This window comes from Aethina tumida, chromosome 1 (assembly GCF_024364675.1).
Source record: "Aethina tumida isolate Nest 87 chromosome 1, icAetTumi1.1, whole genome shotgun sequence".
Classification (NCBI taxonomy): domain Eukaryota; kingdom Metazoa; phylum Arthropoda; class Insecta; order Coleoptera; family Nitidulidae; genus Aethina; species Aethina tumida.
In genome coordinates, this window is record NC_065435.1 from 49,595,958 (window position 1) to 49,614,086 (window position 18,129).

The window sequence follows — 18,129 nt, forward strand, 5'->3', positions numbered from 1 at the left end:
TGCCCGACTTATGACCGAAGATTTCGTCCGGGTTGTGGAAGTGACTCCCGACCAATAATGACCGCCGTTTAATTCGACTAAAATCCCAAAATATTAATCCAATGAAACCGCCTACGTAAATTTACAAATTACACGTATTACAAAATTGATGAACACGAATTAAGGTTTGTTTTTAAAATAAATTCACATATTACCGTTTAAATTAGTTCGCTTCTGTTAAATGTTTCTGCAGCGTGGCTTTGTAGTGGGCAGATTATTATTGAGCCGTGTTTGTTCCTGATTTCGTGTTTGACGTTATTTAGTCTACGACTGGACCACTAATGGCAGATCATAAATCTGCATTGGAACGGCGCAGAAAATCAAACTCGAATTTAATGATTTAGAAACAAATAATCCCTGAATCTGGGCGACAGTGGCCGTTTGTTTGTTTAGGGGATTGTTAAATTGTGAAATGTTTATTTTATTATTGGTCGAACTGGCAATACAACAGGAAAATGGAATATAAATTTTACGCTGCATTATAAAACAGTTGGAGTATTAGTTTATACGGTGATAAAAGAAAAACATTGCTAAGTTAATACCATAAAACAGCACGACAGACATAACTGTTTTGGATATTTTTTAAATGACTTTTCTCTCTCGAACAGTATTTTTAAATAAACTCCAAAATTTAATGTCAAAATATAGTACGTGTTAATGGTTAATTTTCCCTTTATAATTCGTAAAACTCGTTAAATTTTATTATTATTTTACCACAGGAACATTGCCGCGTTTACAAACTTCGGTAATTAGGATTAGGATTTTCCTGCAGAATTGTGTAGAATTATCATTTTTTATAAGATAAAAATACATTTATGCAAAATAAACTAATTCTCTTAATAAATGTATGCTTCGATAATTCACAATTGATAATTATTTATATATATTATATATATATATATATATATATATATATATATATATATATATATATATATATATGCGCAGTCAAATTTTTACTCCTCCAAAATTTATTTAAAACCTTATTATTAAAAAATGCATTGATTAAACATATACATTAATAGCCAATAGGGTGGACCAAAAAAATCGAATATTTTCACACTGAAAATTTGGTTTCTAGACACCTTTAAAAAATGCTCATCTCAGTTATCCATTTTTACTTTAGTCCCATATAGCAAAATCCATATCTCGCCGTTATTTGATCATACAGAAAATTTGTAGTTATATTTTTTGTAGGAAATTGAACGCTCTACAAAAAGGCATCTTACAACTTTTTCATGACTCTTACCGTTTAGGAGATATCGGTCAGAGATAAGTCAAAGTTTGAAGAATTTAACAAAAATTTCTTTTTTACTTCTAAATTTGATAACTTCAATTTTTGTAGCAAATTAAACGATCTACAAAAGAGGTCTCTAACCTTTTAGAAGGCATTCGAATCCTAATACATATTGATTTTAATAGTTTTTTTAATAAATATTTTAAATTTATCCATTTAGATGAATGAAAAATAAAGTTTTTTATTTAGGAAATATTATTAAACACATCAATTATAAAAGTAGATATATTAAAACTCAGCTGTTAATTTTGTGGTTATAGTCATATACAAGAAGATGACACAACTTAGAAGCTCCAAGAACTATGTATGAAATGGAGAAATATAGTAAGAGACATAAAAATGAAAAACCCTGATGGCGCTAGTATGAAAAGTTATGAACAACAAAACTTCCAACATTTGATACTAAATTCTCAAATTCCCTAGACAAAAAATATTCAGTAATAAATTTTGTGGAAAAAATATTATTCGAGTTACATTTTAAATAAACCTGTAGAAAAATATTAAATCACGATACTAAATTGTGATAAAAGCAAAATTCTGAAAAGAAAATATTGTTAAAAAATTGATTAGAAAGAAATATATTCCGAAATAAAAGATACAACTTCTAAATCTAAATAAACTCAAATTTTTATGAATATTGTCAAAATTCAAATTCGTTCCTATAATAATACCACTACTGTAAATAAAGATTAATTTTATTAACCTCCAAAATTTAATGTAAAAACATACAGTACATCGTATTGATTAATTTGCTTTTTATAATTCGTAAAATTTTATTATTACATTACAACAGGAACATTGTCGTGTTTATAAACTTCGGTAATTGGGATTAAGACTTCCCTGCAGAATTACGTAGGATTAACATATTTTATGATATATTAGGTACAGGAGAAAGTAATTTATGTTTCTGGTTCATGTTAACTTTTAATATTATATATAACATTTTTTTAACCATATCATTTGAAAGCTTTCTTATTCTCTTTCTAACTGTGCTACTTGTTTTTTCCTACATTAAATTTAAAAATATTCTTTGGGTTAAAAAATCAGCTTAAAGCAACAGAAGCTGCATGGCTGGAATTTCACATAATGGCCAAACGACAACGCACATGTCGCACATTAGAATCTCAAAGGAAGCTCCAAAGTTCTCCTTATCTACCACATAGTCCACATACATACGTAATAAACGACATAATTGGAGGAGTGAAGAGTAGGTCAAAACTGAGGTTGATCTTTTCTTCAGTTCCAAGAACTCGTTGCATGAATTTGCTTTAGATCAATGGTAAAAAATTGCTGATTATTATGGTGATTGCTTTGTTGAATAGAAGTTTATTTATTTTATTTATTTTTATGAAGTTAAACGTTAAAAACATGAATTACTTTTTATGCCACTACACACTAACTATATCGTGCCAGCAATATTGATATATTATTTCAAGAAAAGACACTTTTTGGAATTCCTGCGTGAGAAAGTGATCGCGAAGTTCGTCACGTTTCCTTTGTTACATTTTGCAAGGAAACACTGTTTATTGACAACATAATATATTAGTTTAAACGTTTGAACTATGCATGTGATACAAATATTTCATACAAATCTCGTACTGAATTAATTCGATGTTTAATTTAAAAAAAAGGGGGAGGGTAGGAAAATGCGGCATCGAAACTGATTTTTAAATATTCAAATCCAATTCCGGTGATCCAATTATTTCCCAAATTTGTCACGATTCGGCGGAACAGCCGCACAAAAAAATGCATTTTTTGTTACATGTGCCGAAATTGATTGTGTGGTAGGTCCGATTGTGTGTATTTTGGAAGTCACATTAAAAACATACGCTCAAAACATGGGATAAATTATGAATTCATACATGTGAGGAAGCCACTAAATCACACGAACCGTTTTGTTCGGCAAATCGGTAAAAAGGTCGGCCCATTGAAACATGGAGGAATATAAATTCCATTTAACAAATGTTCGGAGATTCGACGCGTTTTCGGTGGCGCCCGAAATACTAATTAATGCCCACTTTTATCTGGACTTTTGAAAAACGTTTGACAAACGATGGATACAAACTCGCTCTCGACTAATTGCTCTATCAAACGGAGGCTACCTATTAAGTCTTCTTTGAAACGATACACAATGTTACAAATTACCGTGTTTATTATTCATACACCAATTTGGAAGATACCGTTTAACCGATGATTAATGTTGTCATTAGTTTTCTTGTATCTTTGAGGCCTCATGATTTATTCAACTAATATGTAATTTATATTTAGAATTGTATGTATTTATGCGCGTCACTGCCGCCGTCGCATTTATTCTGGGTACGTGTACTTCACTAATTAATTGCTATTTTGAATTATTCCCAGTTCCGTCGTCGCTCATTTACTGACTTGGAAAACATAAATGGATTTATTTTTTTGTTATTATTATTTCGAAAAAAAAACTTGCGAAATTGTTAACAATCGAGTTAAACTAACGAACTGGAAAGTACGTGAACACGAATAAACTACTGTGGAGTTTTTTTACAACGTAAGATGACTGACTTGAACTTATTTAGACGGGGGATGAGAGCGTTAAATTTAACGGTACATAAACTATGTTCTAGCGTACATACATAATAATTTGTATTGTAAATATAAAATAATAATTGAAAACTCATGATATGTACTTAAGTTATCAGTTGTTATTTTTTTATAACCTTCACCTAAATTAACAATTGACGATAAAAGATAAAATTATGTTATATAATCGTTATCAAGATTTTAAATTATTGAAAGACAAATTGTTCTGCCCGATCCAAATTTACTAACCAAAATCTGCTTTCCCATTTAGGCGTTATCAATATCTATTATAATACATACAAATATCTGTATTTAACCGTTTAAAATCCTGGAAAATGTTGCAATGTTTGAGTAGTACATTTTGACGTTACAAACATGTTTTGTCCTATAGTTATATTTACAACGGGGTTATTTATCTATAATCAATATTTGTCACAATTAATACTGAGAAATTTCTCAGATAATAACATAATTTTCAATATTTTCTAAACTATTATTCGTGTATAGGTAAGCTATAAGATAATAATAATAAATATTAATTTTTATATTTTTAAAAAACAAATTATAATAATTTTTATTTTTAAAAACAACTGTACAACTCTAAGCAATTATCAAAAAAAAAAAAATATAAGTATACTATTTAATTATTAATAATTTGATTTCATTATTTCCTGTAATAGAGGATTGATTTTGTTTATAATTTTATTTTTTAATGTTAATTTAGACAATAAATTTGAAATCAATAATATTTTTGAATAGAGAATGAAAAATTTTTTGAAATGTATATTACAAGTCTCTATTTTTCAATTAAAAATTTGGGAATTAACAGTTTCACCCGCAGAGGGATGACATTTATTTGTTTCATCGTTTAAAATTGATGTATTTAAATATGTTTAATAAAAAGAATAATTAATTTATTCCATTCAACTTTTGCTCCTCTGTATGATAATTTTGAACCCAGTTAAAATATATTGAATAAATTTAACTTTTAAAATATGTATCAGTGTAATGTAGTATATAAGGATATTCTTCAAATGTTTCACTGGATATAATTTGAAAGATTTTTTTAACGAATTATTAACAGTTGAAATTATTGTTATTTCAATAGTTTTTGAGGAAATTCAAAATTCTTGATGAACATTGACATCAGTTGATAATTATCTAATTTTATAGAAAATCTTGTACATCTTCACGAATTATATCCTATTTAGGATAATTTTATATTTATGAAAAAACTCGTAAATTACTTTTTAAGTTAATTCCATACATCAAATTACGTTAAAAAAACTTAAAAAATGATAACTGTCACAACGAGTAAACCAGATGTATCAAAAAAATTCAAGCTTAAAACGATGACGGAAAATGGAACAGGATATTGATAAAACTCATTTCTTTCGGTCAGTAATTTTTCGAACTCACAGTCTATACGTTTGTCGCATGTGCACACAAAAAAATTTAAAAGTCGTTAAACTACAACAAATAAAGAGCAGTTTTCCGGAACTTGGCGAAGTTTTAACAACCTCGCCGGTAACGACTTTATGATTGTCATTGAATAAACTCCCGCAGAAACTATAATTATAACAAGGAGCGTCGTTACACACGGACCGCATCCAGCATTAAATTGCTTTCACATTAGCTCAACCTCCGCGACGTAATTATGACCGCGGCGCCCGCCAAAACTTTAAAACCTATTTACAAAACACCTAATTCAGATTAAACCAAAACTGCATCAGTACGAAAATTAAATAACACACCTTCCGCTGGGAAATTAAACGGGGTACGTGATAAAGAAGCACTTCGGGCCGGACTCGGATTAACCGCCTGTATATTCATGGAATTAATGTCTAATTTATGCGGCACGCAAAGGCGTCTCCGACGCGGAATCCCCCAAAGTTGTGCCGCACACGTTCCACGGGCAGGGGCGGTGGAGGGCGAGGGCGACACACACACATGCATAGACGTTTATCCCCAAAGGATCGAATCGAAATAGGGGGCGAGATTCCGGCGGATTTTATACAAACGAAACTAACTATTAATTGTGCCGGCGAATTCGGTTAGGTTGGCGAGTGTGGAACGACGCCGGCTGGCGTTACTCTTGAGGTCGCACAAAAAACGTACCATTTACATAAATTTCTTCATAAATGATATTTCAATCGCGTTCCTGTTTTACATTTCAAATTGCATAAGGCGACGATTTGAATAATGGGAATTAAATAGTCGCGGTTTCTGTCAAGTTTCACAGGCTATGTAAAAAATGTTAAAAGAATTAACGTCGCTGAAAGAACTTAAATAGAGTATAACTAGCCCGGACACTTCACTAATTGTGGCACCTTTATTTTTCTGGCTTTTTTAGGATTTTGCGTCTGTAATTGTTCTTAATAACTGAAGAGAATAATCTCACCTGAGAAGGCTCAAAAAAGGAACTGTTTTAGGTTGATTATATACAGTAGTGGCCATAGAAACTTTCTAAAATATATTAAAAATATGAGCTGTGCTACTTGAATTGGATGCCAATACCTATAATGTTTATTGTTTTTTCTATTATTGTTGTGTCTACTAAAAAACTGATCAATCTAATTTTATTCTTTAAAAAATTGTGTATTTTTTTCAATTTTCTTGCTCTCTGTGAAATTGAATCGATTATATACTAGCGGTCTTTTGCTTTTTAACACCTAGAAATAATTGATTAAAAAATTAAACAAAAATTTTAAAGCATAAAGTGTTAGAAGCTAATAATGGGTCGGACCCCCTCTTTGATTAAGACACTCATGATGTGTCGTGGAATCGATCTAATGAGATTATCGACATTTTCTTGTGGTATCTCATTCCAGATGAATTGAATCTAACATCTTACTTCATTAAGAGTCCGTGGAGGGCACTGTAAATTCCTTAAGCGTCGCCTCATCATATCCCACACATGTTTGATTGGGGAAAAATCTGAATATGTGGGTGGTCAAGGCAGTAAATTCACAAGGGAGGCTTCTCAAAAGTTTATTGTATTCCTGGCAATATGTAGACGGGCATTATCTTGCTGAACAATTTGTCCGAGATGTCTTCTTATGTAGGGATGAAAATAAGGTTCCAAAACGTGATCCACGTAACATCATATTGCCACTAATGAAAACTAAAGGCGACCTGCTACGATAAGCAATAGTACTCGATACCATTAATCCCATAGTGTTATGAACATGACTCCACAGCAAAACGAGAATCACGTCTTTCTCCACGTCGCCATTCTACTAACGCATCGTGCATGCCCAAGAAAAAGCGTGATTCACCACTAAACACAATGTAGTTCCATTCCTCATCCCAATGTTGATGTTCCATACACCACTCGTTGGTGCCTATGGTTTGCTGTTAGAGATAAGTACAAAAAAAAGACGATAAATCCGTAGGTCATACGGAGGTAAACAGATCGAATACCATTGTGGTAGCTTTGGGTCTTTCGGAACCTCTTGCTCTACCTCTAATTTTATAAAAACATCTTAATGCATTTAGAGTTGCATTTTTTTCTTCCATATATAAAAAAATGATGCTCTTAATAAATTTTAACATTAATATCACCCAAAAACAAATTCAACATTGTGACGAATTAGTTAAAAGACCAAAGCATCGATGTTTTATCTTGCCCATTCCCCAATCTCCTGACAACAAACTCCAGAAAATATGGGATCACATTTAAATTAGACATAAAAGTTTACAATTTTATGTCTAGATATTTTCGTAATAAAAACAGTTCTAAGTTAACTCTAACCGAGACCGAGACCGAAGACACACCGGAACAATATCTGCCCGGAGTATGAAAGTTACATTGTATAATATAACACAATTGTATTTAATCTTCCAACAGTAGTTAAACAATGAAAGTCATTTTAATTTAATATCAGTTTTATTGGCTTCTATATCATAATACAGATACGAAAATGTCATTGTGTTCAGTGAATTTACAACGGCACACAAATGAATTTATTTCGCCCCAATTTTGTATATTCATTTGTGCGTTTCCCCTCAGTGAATTGGCAATGTACAAAAACGGCGAATAAGCAAAAATTACAAATATCGATTGGTACATTCTAATTAAACTTAAAATGTCAGTCGGGAACGTCATGGTAACATTCCCAAACATATTTTTGTATCGATTTTGTGGTTAGCATAATTGAATATCAATTTGATTTGGGAGACGCATTGTTTATTTATTACAAAAACTTTTTCAATGTATCTTCAAGACATAGAATCCCATGAATTATTGAATGTGTGCGTTAGGTGTGTATTCCCGAATCGATAGTGAGAACCTGGATTTACCTTAATATATGTTATTTATGTTTCATAGTATAAAACGTTCAGAATTCTAACTAGAAACGCAATTCACGGTTGCAAATCATTTTTGAACCGTCCGCGCATTCACCATAATTCATCTATTTTGGCTAATTATCCAGCCGATAAATTTTAGATACCGTTCAACGACTCGCCAGACATAAATTTAGTACGTGAGCGCTAATTATAGACAATGCATGTGCCCATATGAACTTTCATTCTCTAATTTTAATAATCCAATGTTTTATAAACCCGGGATCAGTCTGATGGATATTTTAGTCGCGTGAATGACAAACATAATTAGTTAAATACGATTATTAATTTACGTCGTTTTGGTATTTTTTCACGTCGTTATTTTAGTCGTGTTTGATCCCTTCAGACGTTGCACTTTTAATAAATTAACGCGGACTGTTTTAATTGACAATTTCTGAGAATAGTTATGATAGCCATTAATTACGCCACACATCTAGTTGGGTGCGATTATAATAAAAATGTTTAATACGTCCCGTGTGTGATTTGTGGTTGCCGCAGAAGTGTTTGGCCCACAAACATATCGACATCTGTCCTATCGGATGGGTGGAGTCGGAAGATTGACTGAACAATGGTCGTTTTTCTTGTTGCAGGAATCAACTGACGAACGGATCCCTCTACATCAGCAACATAACGGAACTGCAACCGCTGACGGGGACCTATCAGTGCATCGCCAGTTTGCCCAGTATTGGTTCAATCATCAGTCGAACGGCAACACTTAGCATAGCAAGTAAGTCAAAGCGCACATCTGGACGGTTAATGAGGGATGGTCTCAACGACCTTCACTATAATTAACGTCGTCGACACACGGGGATGATACCGCAGTATTCCCATTTTCAGATTTATGCGCTCCAATAGGATTTTCGAATGATTGATCTGTTTAATTAGATTTGGGTTCATGTTAATTTATATCGTATAACTGGGATATTTTAAAATGAAGGATTTGTTCACGTCATCCGGATAATTATCAATTTTTAACTTTATTTGGTTGAAAATTGCATAATATTATAGATTAACAAATTATTAATTTTAGGTTTATGGGAAATTCGGTTAAACTTTTTATAGATTAAAAATTATATGTTTTACTATTTTTATTTGGAACATTGTTATCATTAAACATTTTTCGTTTTATATTTCTTAGTGGTAATAAGGATGTGATATTAAAAATAATTTAAGTAATTCTAATTTTTTTTTTCATTACAAATTATTATAATCAGTCTCATTAATAACAAGCACTGTTTTTTTAAACCCATAAACCGCTATTATACACTTAAATAATAACAACAATTTATGGAGATTTTTCAAATGAATTTTATAAGGAAACAAACATTTTTTGTGAGAAGAACGCATCGAAGTCGAAAGTCTTACTATTATTTTTAATTAGCCCTCTATTTTGAAATATCGTCAAAAAATTATTATATTTGAAATTTTTAAAAGCATCTAAAAATGTATTTATAACATTTAAACTTAACTTAATTTTATGAGTAATCGAATATGAAAAAAAGGGAATCTTTCATCTTCCTAGTTTTTCATATTTCCTAATTTTAGGACCACAGAAAACAACAAAATTATTGCTTTCTTTACTGCATTGTATAGAGTGTTGTTTTACGAAAATTTTGAGGCCATAGACATGAATCTAGTACTTCATATGGGATAAATAAGGCCATTTTACTGAAGCTGTGTCCACTACTTTACGTCCATTTTCCTTATTTTATGCTGTAACTGAAACTAAATCAAAAGAACTTGATTTTTTATGTCAATTGATTTTCATAAAAAATGACATTGAGATCAAAATATTATATATGTTCTTTTTGGCCATTAAGAAAAAATCTCGAAGTAAGTTGAATGAATGTTGTTAGTCAAGCTTTCATCGAAGCAAGTAGAATTGTGTTAAATTTTTTTGAGGCATTACGTTTACATTACAATATTTTTCACCATTTTTCTGAAAACGTCTTTTAAAAAAGAAGATTTATTGGGGGACTGAACTTGTAAAGAAATTAAGTAAAAATGAGTCACGGTTTTAAATAATAAAAAAAATAATAATTTTGTAAAAATTACTACGTTTAAAACTATTATACTGTAGATGCAGATATCTTCAAAACACATTGTGTGAACTCTCATCTTGAGTGTCTTCCTTCTAAATTAGAAGCCGAAAATGATGAACAAAGGTAAACGTTTTCACTAACTTTTAATTACTGTGGAAATAAGTTTATGAGTATGAGTATTGGAAAAAGGGGATTGTAGTAGGTGATTGTTGTTGGACAGTTATATGAGCAATTGATTATAAGACAAGTAGTACAAACACTGAATATATCAACTTATTTTGTAGTGCTGTATTTTAAATTGAAATTAAAAATCATTAGAATGTCGAAGAATAATGAAAAATGTCATTTCATTTAAATTATATAAAATATTGAGACTTATAAATTTATCTAATATTATTAATTATAATAATAAATTTCTAATTTCCAAATTTCCCTTTGGAAATTCGTAAATTAATTACAATTATCTAGAAAAATGACTGGATTAGAACAAACTCATAATTTATTATCAAGCCTACAATTTATGAACATGTTAAATAAATTATTTTGAATGTTTTCCATTATACATTTCTAATTCATCGTAAAACATCGTCAGTGCAAACCCTTAATTTATAATCAATTATAAATCTACCCGCCAACTTTATTAAGCAACTCGGCGGATTTAATTAAGGAAACATTTATTATTTCATCCCTTTCGTTGTGGATTTATCGGAACCCGTATTATTTCAAAAGCCGGCGGTGCAAAATCGCCGAAATTAATTTTCTTTCATTCAAAAATACGGACTTTTTTAGCGAACACTTTATGTTCAGATCGATCCGCCTCGAGTCAAGGAGCCCGAGAGGAATACATGTAAATCGCCTAGCTAATTTAAGGGTGTGCGTTTGCATATTCCCCCCGCGATTTGACTTTCATGTCCCGAAATAATCTGCAAGTTATCAGCAGTAATATTTCTGTAGAGCCGCGGCTGCAACAGCCTATTTGTTGATGTTAGATAACTACGAACTGAAATGACAATTGCCAATAAATTACGCGATAAAACGCGCTTATTGCTTGGAAATGATAGTTGCGACGCAACTATTATTTTCCGACCGCGCTTTATCGGCCCTAATAACCAACGAGTTCCGCGAAAACGGACAATTATTCATAATTTTGATACTGGAACGACAACAGAATATTATTCGCAACGTATTAATTAATATGTTAAAGTAATTCCGACATTAACAACATATGAAATAATAATGTAACTACGGTCATAATTATACCTATGTAATGTACGAAACGTAAACAAAATTCATTTTAATTAAATGAAGTTGTAAAACTCATATAGTATGTTTAACGAAGCTAATTACATACAACCAGCTTTTCTTTGTAAAATTAAAATTAATTTGTGTCTACAAATAATTTCAAAACGCGCATCCACCATTTTTAAAAAACAGAATTAAAATTTTGTTAAAAATTACACCCCCATTTTAATGAATGGATTATTGCGTCCTCGTTCGCTAACCTATTTATTTATCGTTTCTTTGCAACGACGAACTTTTTGTCGCCTCGAATGAAACTGAAATTCGATTTACGGTGATTCGGGCGTAATTTGAACAGCATTTTGTTACAATGACTGAAAGTTGCAGAAGAAACTTTTTCCTGTATTCGAATTTTTGTCACGCCGTGCCTTTCACTGAAACCTTATCGAAAATCTGGCGTAATTTCAGAACGACGGCATCAATAGTCGGCTGCCAGGAAAATAAGATAAGGGTCGACAAAACAGCTGGTCAAAGTGGAAACACGTTTTTTTATACACGTATATACTTACGTAATTGCTTTGTGCTTATTTACTTTGCTTCTCGATGAATAATTACCACAGGAATTCGTGAGATTATCTACATTCATATATTTGCACTGATTCATTCGTAGAAATATTTGAAATGTATCATCATTATAATGCTATGATTGGGGAGAGGGCATGTAACAATGAAAATTATATACATTTTTATACGAAATTATAATAAATTTATAATTGCCAAACATATACAGGGTGTTTCACAGCTTATCAAAAAATATTAACCACATACGTTTCTTTAAATAACAAGTCGATTTTTTTTGGAAAGACTGTCTGAACGTCTTCCTGGCAGCCCGGTCTCCACTAACGGACGCTGAATTGTCAGCGAACTAATTGATTTATCCCCTAAATCTATTAAAATTTGAGTTGCGGACATCCTTGGATTATTTCTAATAAGCATTTTTATTCGACGATCTAATGCCAGAGATTTTCGCCCAACTTGTTTTAATTTTTGAAAAATACTCGAGTCGCTTTTACTTTGTCATGTACATTTTTTTCGTTTATAGAAATTATTGAATAAAAACTTTCTCTCGTACTGAACTTGAAAAATATGTTGGACGTAAATGAACTAAGAGAAATAAATTAACGGGCATAAATAAATGTTTTGTTACTTAGTTTTTAAATATTTAATATTTAAGATAGTCGGTCTAATTTTGTTTGATACTGTATGTAACATTTTATAGAATAAAAATATAATAATACTGTATAAAATAACGATAATTAAAATTATTTTAACAATTCACATCAAATAAAAGAGTTACGGCTAAACTATTAAACATTTTAAAAAGTTAAGCTATAATAATAACCACCACTGTATATTAAACATTAGTCTAAAAGTGTTTTTTTGTATCACATCTCTGGAAAACCTCGAGTGGAGATGTTTTTATTCATTCGTGGGCATCTTATTCTAACATAAACTAATGGAAGAATCAGGCCAAAAGATTAAAACTGCACGCGCGTTCAGTAAAGGGATATTCCTTTTATTGCACAACAATTTATTATCGAGGAGAAAAATATCGGTTTCATACAATTCGTTTCGATTTTTGCGCCGGGAATTGACCGTCCATACGTTACGCCGGACATTTAAATTGAAATTTAGTAGTTGAATCCCCGGTAGTTTTTAACGTTGATATGTTGGCAGTAAACACGAAAACAACTGCCAAATAAAATGGGACTTTACTATTCATGTATACGGCGGCTAAAGTGGATTAAGAAGTGCCGTAAATTGCCCGTACTCCCCACTTGTTCCTTATTTCCTGCAGAACAAAAGTTTATGGCACGTTCCGACTACCACCGGTACTTAATTAAATGTTGATATAGCATAAGAAACGTACAATTTAGCCAGTCAAAACAAGATGGACACTACAATAACAATTTAACGTTTCATTGGATCCGTTGCGAATAAATTTCACGTGCGACACGACGAAATTAACTGTCAGAAACAGTCGAAGACTCATTAATAATTTTTAGTTATTCGGCGTCACAAGGGGGAATACAATTTCCAATCGCAAATTTGAAATTATTGAGCGGCAAGACATACGAACCCGTAACGTTTTAATTCGATTTTATGTCGGGGGAACTTCTATAAATTAGTTCGTGGAATTATTTGCGGCAACAATGCAGTTTACCGCACAATTAGAAATCAATCGGTTAGTTTAAAAGTTAATTAATTTTCAATGCATTGTGCTCGAGACCAGTTGCATAATCCGCAAACGTTGCAATTTAAATCTATTCACAACCGCCCGTAAAAGAAGTTTATTTATACACGTCCACAAATAAACCTAAACAAATTATCCACCCGGATAACGATGACCCGATTCCGGTGTGTGCATTAGTTTTCTGGCACCTAATTAGTCCCTCCATTCATCAGCATTGAAATGTGCCTTGCCTAATTTAAATTTCTTATCGCTAATTTTAGGAGGCGAAAAACCCACGTTCATTAATAGTCATGTGACAAGCTCCCAGCTAAATTACCCAGAAACTGTTGAATATTAAAAAAGAAAAATGTAGACAGACCCTTTGAGCGGCACGTGATCTCTTACTGGCGTTAATTGGGGAATTTCAGCTTTGAGCTTTGGTCGTTCGGCATTTCCGCGTGTCGATGCCGTTAGTTTGAGCGCTTTATTATGTGAAACCGATGAGGTAATCGCTGTTCATGTCTAATTATTGCCGGGTATGTGTATTAAATCAAAATCGGACTCTAAAAATTTTCAGTCACGGTTTCAGCCGTGCCGCAGTGAAAGGGACGTAACATATTCAAGGAAGTAAACCACATTGTTGTGCAGATGTATTTTTTAAACCCTTTTTCAAACGGACAGTCTGCCATGCTGATTTACCCAACTATGAAATTGGTATTTTCCAAATCAATAATAAATTAATCTGAAATGATTAAAAGTTGAAACGAAGATATTGAATAATTGGTCAGTATCATTTTTAATCTACTAAATTAGACATCCGAGGATTCAGGCATTCATTAATGAGGTGGTTAATTTCGTTCTCAAGTACCATCTCTACTTGACGCTGAAGGTATGTCAAAGCCTTTGGAGTGGAGACTGAATTTCGAGTCTCCGACCTATGATGTCCCCTAAGTGCTCAATCAGTGATCCTACTAGCCACAAATTGACATTGGAATGTTGGAAACACTCCACAGTAACCCTCGCAATATGAAGTTGAGCATTATCTTGTTGGAAACTGTATTTTCAGTAGCCCAAAGGTGAGGCAGCATAAATCCAGGTGTTTGATGTACACACCTCTCCACAAAAAATTGTTGATTTCACCTTTCTCCGTACTCTGATACATACCCGACCACCACATATGGTCAAACAAAATCAGGACTGATCACTGACGACAACCTCCTTCGATTCCACATCCACCAAAGATTCATCATAAACATTTCTTATTGCAAAAGCTTTCCCACTTTTTTACAACACTGCTTTCTATTTGTACCAGTAGTCACAAAGCGATCTAATACACCTAAAGTTGTCGACGTTCGTTTGTCGTTCGACATGTTCCTGAATTGTTCACGACTTCAGTCCACGCTCTCCCAGCAATTCCAGACAGTGCTTCGACTCCGATTCAGTTGATTGGCAATTTGCAAAGACAAAAGTCTTGTCTCTTTTAAACCAATAATTTGTCTTGACAATTGCACAGGTTTGCACTAAAAACTTGATCACATTTTGTCCTCATGTGGACAAATAAGCACATTAAATTTTGTTAAAATTGAACCACTGGATCTGTGTACTATTTTCTGTGTACACTTCGTTCATTAATGTTATAGCTTTCCAATTTGCTCCGCTTTTTATATTATTTCTGTGTGGCTAAAACAGATCTGAGGCACAGTGCTCTAAATATTTGTCCAGTACTTACCATGAATAATTTCAATGACCAATTAAAATGTAAAGTGAAATCATTACTCCAAGTTGTTTTGAAAAACAGTTAATCCCCCCAGTAAATTAACGAGATTGTGTGTTTCCGAACATGAAAGGAAAAATGAAATTAACTGGAATTACAAATATAAATCATTCAATTAATTTTAATGAATGTATCAGAATATCTTTTTTTAGAAAACTCGTTTCGGTATTTAATTACATCGTAATTCCATAAATCAATAGGTAATTTATATCCGTTGCCGATCTGGAAAATCGCCACTTAAAAGAAAACACCGAATGGACCTTGTATACCACACACAATTGAACAAAATTGGACAATTGAACAAAATAATTAGGCAGTTCCATTTAAAAGACTATTATGTAAGATTGATGTTATTCCACTGGAAATAAATGAGGTTTTTAATCCCGCTTTTTCGATTTCGGTCTTTCGAAATATCACATTTGCCACAAAATTAATGGTGTGACGTTTATTTTTATTTTCGGCAAAGGCCCGGCCTTAACGCGCCCGCCAGTCGTTCATTGACTGACACTGGCATTTGCCGTATTACAAATCGTAGCTTAATTGAAACCGAAAATAGTTTACTTCAAACCGTTCTTTTAGTAGAATTTAATCTCTTTCGAAAGTGTACAAAGAGACAGATTAAACACTCTTTCAACTATCGTACTTTTAAAGTTCAGTCCTTAATTACAAGGATGTTTGATTTAATCAAAGTAAAAGTGAGAATTAGCAGCGTTTCAGAACTTTACAACTTGGCAAATAAAATTTAAATTTTTTTAAATTGAATCAATTCATTTTTTATCCTACCTGAAAATATATTTACATAAAATGATCATTTTCAGAATTAAACGGTTTCTTAGAGGAACCGCGGAATCAAACGGTTTACTCAGGACAAAAGGCCCATTTTGCGTGTTCGGTAGACGCATCGCCACCATCGAAAGTCAGATGGAGGATACGATGGCTGAAGGACGAACGACCACTTCAAATCGACGAACTGCGAATGACTGTGCTACCTTCCGGTGCACTAGAAATCGACGAGGTGCAAGAATCAGACCAGGGATGGTACCGGTACGGGTTATTTTTTATTTAATCGTTGCACCTTTTATAATTGATTGTAATTCGTTAGATGCAACGCGACCGGCTACAATTCGCACAAGTTAAGCAGAGGGGCTAGCTTAACGATTAACGGGGACCAAGAAACGGCACCACCCAGTTTTATTGCTGAACCAAGATCTATGCATGTGATCGAAGGACAAAACGTATCGTTGGATTGTGCGGCAAATGGCAATCCAACACCCACAATTAGTTGGCTTAAGGACGGTTACACGATCGACATGAAGTAAGAAAAACATTTTATTTTTTTGTATAGAATTGGTTTAATCAGTTTCACTTGCAGTGACTTGGATAGCAGATTTAGTTTAGTGGGATCCACTTACTCTTTAAGGATAACTAGGATTAAAGAAGAGGATGCGGGAACGTACCAATGTCGGGCGGAGAATAGAGAAGATAGTATAGACAGATCGGCGATGATTCAAGTTCAAGTAAATAATAGAATATTAAATAGTCGATTTCGTCATTTATAAACTATCGATTTTATTACAGGTGCCTCCTAAATTTTTAATAAAACCTCAGGATAAAATAGAACATGTGTCAAATAACGTAGAACTTCAATGTAACGTTACCGGTAAACCAGAACCAAAGATCCAGTGGTTCAAAAATGGCGAAGCCATTATCCACAATGATTATTATAGCAATGTAAATGGGTTAGTGCAGTAAAACAGTCAATAAAAACTTTTTTTAATTATTTATTTTTTACAGCAACAACTTAAAAATAAGTGGACTTTTAGTTGATGATTCTGGATTGTTTCAATGTTTTGCTTCCAATGCGGCTGGTAACATTCAGGCTGCAGCAAGTTTAAAAGTTATCGAACAAGGTTTGTTATAACTTTATTAAGTACATTCATTGAGTTTTACATTATGCGACTATTTATTTACGGTCTAAATTTATGATTTAATTTATTTTATATTGTAGAAATTTATTTATTTTGTTTTTTTTTCTTTTTTTTCCCTTACCCCGATTTCCCCTGCATTATCTTGGTTATGGCATGTGCTTGGCATGAACGTAGGTGTAGTAGCGGACAAAAGAAAAGCACAGAAACACAAACAGAAAAAGTTCCTTCCCCAAAACGACGAACAATTGCATAAGCAACGGTCCAAGCTCATTTTCGATAATCTGAAACCAGACATGGGCGAAACCGCCTATGCCCATAAGCCGCGCGATACCGACTTAACCCGTAATTCGAAATTCGATGCGCACAGTGCTTTTTCTTCGCTAATAAGTAGCGAATCTAACGACGATACTAACCTGGGCGATGTCCAACCCGCTTTCTCTCCCGCTTCCCTCGATTCCGCAACAGGAAATGCCGAGAAGAAGATATCGGATGGACTGCCGGGACCGCCGTTGGACCTTAAAGCTCTGATAACCAAGGCCAGGTTCATCATTCTAAGTTGGAGCCCACCCATTGAAAATCGGGAAGCCATCGAGGCCTATGGTGTATACTACAAACAAGAAGGAAGTCAGAGGTACGAAACATTCTTATTTGCCTTAGTTGAACGGTTGGAAAAT

General features: G+C 32.8%; 1 protein-coding gene across 3 annotated transcripts in view; it reads left to right on the plus strand.

Moving 5' to 3' along the window:
* Nucleotides 1-18,129, plus strand: part of LOC109595822 (neogenin) — an 89,225-nt gene that overhangs the window by 63,949 nt on the left and 7,147 nt on the right. For all 3 annotated transcript variants that reach the window (XM_020011251.2, XM_049968907.1, XM_049968911.1), the window contains exons 3-9: nucleotides 8,830-8,966; nucleotides 16,346-16,571; nucleotides 16,630-16,842; nucleotides 16,900-17,044; nucleotides 17,106-17,266; nucleotides 17,322-17,437; nucleotides 17,630-18,086. In XM_020011251.2, coding sequence (XP_019866810.1) covers nucleotides 8,830-8,966; nucleotides 16,346-16,571; nucleotides 16,630-16,842; nucleotides 16,900-17,044; nucleotides 17,106-17,266; nucleotides 17,322-17,437; nucleotides 17,630-18,086 — 1,455 coding nt within the window. The remainder of the gene's footprint in view (nucleotides 1-8,829; nucleotides 8,967-16,345; nucleotides 16,572-16,629; nucleotides 16,843-16,899; nucleotides 17,045-17,105; nucleotides 17,267-17,321; nucleotides 17,438-17,629; nucleotides 18,087-18,129) is intronic.